Genomic DNA, 3,271 nt, shown 5'->3' on the forward strand with positions numbered 1-3,271 from the left:
ACCTAGTTATCCCTTGGGCAGCCCCGGTGAACAACTGTTCTTCCAGATCCTGGTGCACCTCCCTTATATACTTATAGACTCCCACCAAGTCCCCCCTGACCCTTCTCTTCTCCAGGCTTATATTGCTGCGGCCAGCACAGGTTAGGTTTTTATACTGCCGGAGCCAGCACAGGTGCTGGTCCCAGCCTCTGGGTCCCCTTGGCTGCAGATCTGGGAGGAGCTGGACAGAGTCAGTTTGCCCCAAGCAGTACAACTTGTCCCACACCAAAGTCCATGTTCAGGCACGTATGCAGAGGCAAACATCTCTGGCACAAACTTGCGCCACTTGTATTTGAGCTGCTGCAAGCGCATGTGCCTGCATGCGTGGATATGCCCAGAGTTCAAACCAACCGTTTTACCTGCATCCTAAATCTAATGGGACTGCTGATGTAAATGTAACCCTTCTGCCGGGCACCAGCCTGCAGCAACAAGGGCGGGGTTCAATTTTGGGGTCTAAGTATATTCTACCTTGGCTTGAGCCCCACCCAGACCACCTGGGATACACTAAATAAATTACTCAGGTAATTACTCCCTGTGATGCTTTAGGGTGATTTCCACTTGTGCCTGGTGGCCTTGGTGGGTTAACTGTGGCTCCAGACCGCATGTTGTGCCCTTACAGTCCTAGTCCCAATCCCTATACTGTACTAAAGCCTGAATTTATAGCTGGGGTTCAGCCACACAGCTAGGCTGAAAGACCAGAGCTTCAGAAACAGGAGAAAAAAAGGCCCAGGCCTATGGCTGTGACCTGGACACCTGGTCTCAGCTGTAGCCCATGCTTTGAGGATACAATTTCAAGTCAGAGGGGGCCAGGCCCTTGTAGCCAGTAACTGCCAGGACCCATTCCTGGGCAGTTTGCTTCAGAGATTAATACCCACATGGCATTAATCCGTTTAATAAAAAAAGGTCGGGGGGAAGAGGGAGGAAATAGGAATAGGAGTCTCAAACTCCAAAATAGACTTGTTCTCCCTCTACCTGAGGCTTTCCCCTTAAATAGCGTTTGCCTGCCTCTCCAGTGAAGATAAGGGGAGACCCCCACTGGGAGCAGCTCCCGGCCCCAGGAGAAAGAGAGAGAGGACCTTAGTGAATGATTCTTATATACCTGGAGTGACATCACCCAAACCTTCTCCAACCTGGGAGGGACACAGTTTAGTCCTTCTCCCCACCAATCTTCCTGAAGCATCCTCTGCTTCCTCTGCCCAATGAGGCCAGAGGGTTTTAGATATTTGCCCCAGATCCAAGCCCCAGCTTGCCATGTGCTGGGCACATGGCCAAAACAACAGGGGCCATCTTACCCATATCCGAACACATGCACAAAAACAGGATGCACAGCCCAGGGTACATGGGTGGGTGTTACAGAAAGAAGACGACAGGACATCCAGCTAGTGGATACCATTTATTCTTGTTAAAATAGCTTCACTGCAGTGTTAATTAAGAGTGTTATTTTCCCTGAACTTCTACCTCAGGATATCTAATGCTTCATGTCTCTAACCCAGGTTACAGGGAGAAGTACACTGAGCACGTACAGGACAAGTACGGAGTAATAAAAGACAGGAACTCTCTTCTTGGTCAGAATATAATTCTAGACAGCAGATACACCAAGCTGATTATTGTAGAGGAAACACGTGCCAGAAAGGAAAGAGAACATGAAATAATGGCCTCGGGACAGAGACATGCAGAAATCATGTCTGAGCAAAAGAGATCCATCACCATCGGTGACTTATTTGCAGCTGATGAAAAAGGGAAAACTCAACGAATCATTGTTTTGCTGGGAGCTGCAGGGATTGGGAAAACACTGACAGCAAAAAAGATCATGTTTGACTGGGCGACTGGAAAGCTTTACAACGAGGCATTTGATTATGTTTTCTACATCAACTGCAGAGAAGTTAACTTTGACACTGAGGAGGGAAGTGTTGCAAATTTGATCCTAAGGAATTGTCCTGATCAACATGCACCGATTGAAGCAATGTTGGTGAATCCAGAGAGACTCCTGTTCATAATCGATGGCTTTGATGAACTGAGATTTTCCTTGGATCAGCCAGAAGAGAATCTGTGCTCTGATCCCTGGGAGAAGAAACCAATGGAAATCGTGCTGAGCAGTTTGGTCTGGAAAAAAGTCCTTGAGAAATGCTCCTTACTCATTACTACAAGACCAGCTGCTTTGGAGGAGCTCAGGCAGTGCTTGCACAATGAACGCTGTGCTGAAATCCTGGGGTTTTCAGAAACCGAGAGGAGAGAATACTTTGACAAATATTTTGGGGATAAAGGGAAAGCAAGAAAAGCCTTTAATTTTGTAAAAAGAAATGAAATGCTCTTCACCATGTGCTTTGTCCCCATTGTCTGTTGGATCGTCTGCACTGTCATAAAGCAGCAGATGGATGAAGGTGAAGATCTTGCACAGACTTCGACAACAGTCACAGGAGTGTACCTGCTCTACCTTTACAATTTACTGAAGGACCCAAGAAGCAAGTCAAAGCAACTCCTGCAAACTAACTTGAAAGGACTTTGCTCCTTGGCTGCAGATGGGGTCTGCAGGCAGAAAATCCTGTTCGGAGCAGAGGAACTCCAGAAGCATGGCTTAGAAACAGGTGACTCCCTCTTTCTGAATGAGAACCTCTTTCAAAAAAGCACCGACTGTGAATGCCTCTACAGCTTCATCCACCTGTCTTTTCAAGAGTTTTTTGCAGCTCTGTTTTATGCTCTGAAAGAAGAAGCACATACGCAGAAGGGGAAAAAATTATTAGGAGGCACTGAGAGCACGCGTGCAAGTGAGTGCACTCAGCCCCTCCAAATTGGGCGTGGGACACAGCTGCAAGCAGCTCGTCCGGGGAGCACAGGGAGGGGGAAGCAGCTCCTACCACTGCACGCACCCAGGGAGGGCATGGGGGGCGTGTGCCCCCAGATTTGCATGAGGGGAGGCAGGCTGCCGCTGCAGGCTGGGGCAAGGGCTGTGCTGGGCTCTTCCCAGCCGGCATTGGGCCAGGCTGCACTTGGGGCAGGTGGCTGCAGCGCTGGGAAGGGGGATCGAAGGGGCAAATTTTTGAGTAGCTGCAGCCCCCACCATAGCCCTGCTCCCAGTGCCACTGCTGCCCACCCCAGGCGGAGCCTAGCCCAGCTCCCACCCAGCCGGGAAGAGCCCAACGCAGCCCCAGCCCGACGCAGCAGCCTGACTCCCCCAGCGCAGATCCAGGGGCACGTGTCCCCCATGCCTTCGGGGGGGCATGTAGCAGCAGGA

General features: G+C 50.2%; 1 protein-coding gene across 1 annotated transcript; it reads left to right on the forward strand.

The window, feature by feature from the left end:
• Positions 1–456: 456 nt before the first annotated feature.
• Positions 457–2,950, forward strand: LOC132245516 (NACHT, LRR and PYD domains-containing protein 3-like; the record flags this gene model as incomplete). Its single annotated transcript, XM_059718046.1, has 1 exon — positions 457–2,950. A coding segment is annotated over exon 1 (1,440 nt), but the record flags the coding sequence as incomplete, so codon positions are not given.
• Positions 2,951–3,271: the final 321 nt, after the last annotated feature.

Source organism: Alligator mississippiensis, chromosome 15 (genome assembly GCF_030867095.1).
Source record: "Alligator mississippiensis isolate rAllMis1 chromosome 15, rAllMis1, whole genome shotgun sequence".
Lineage (NCBI taxonomy): Eukaryota > Metazoa > Chordata > Crocodylia > Alligatoridae > Alligator > Alligator mississippiensis.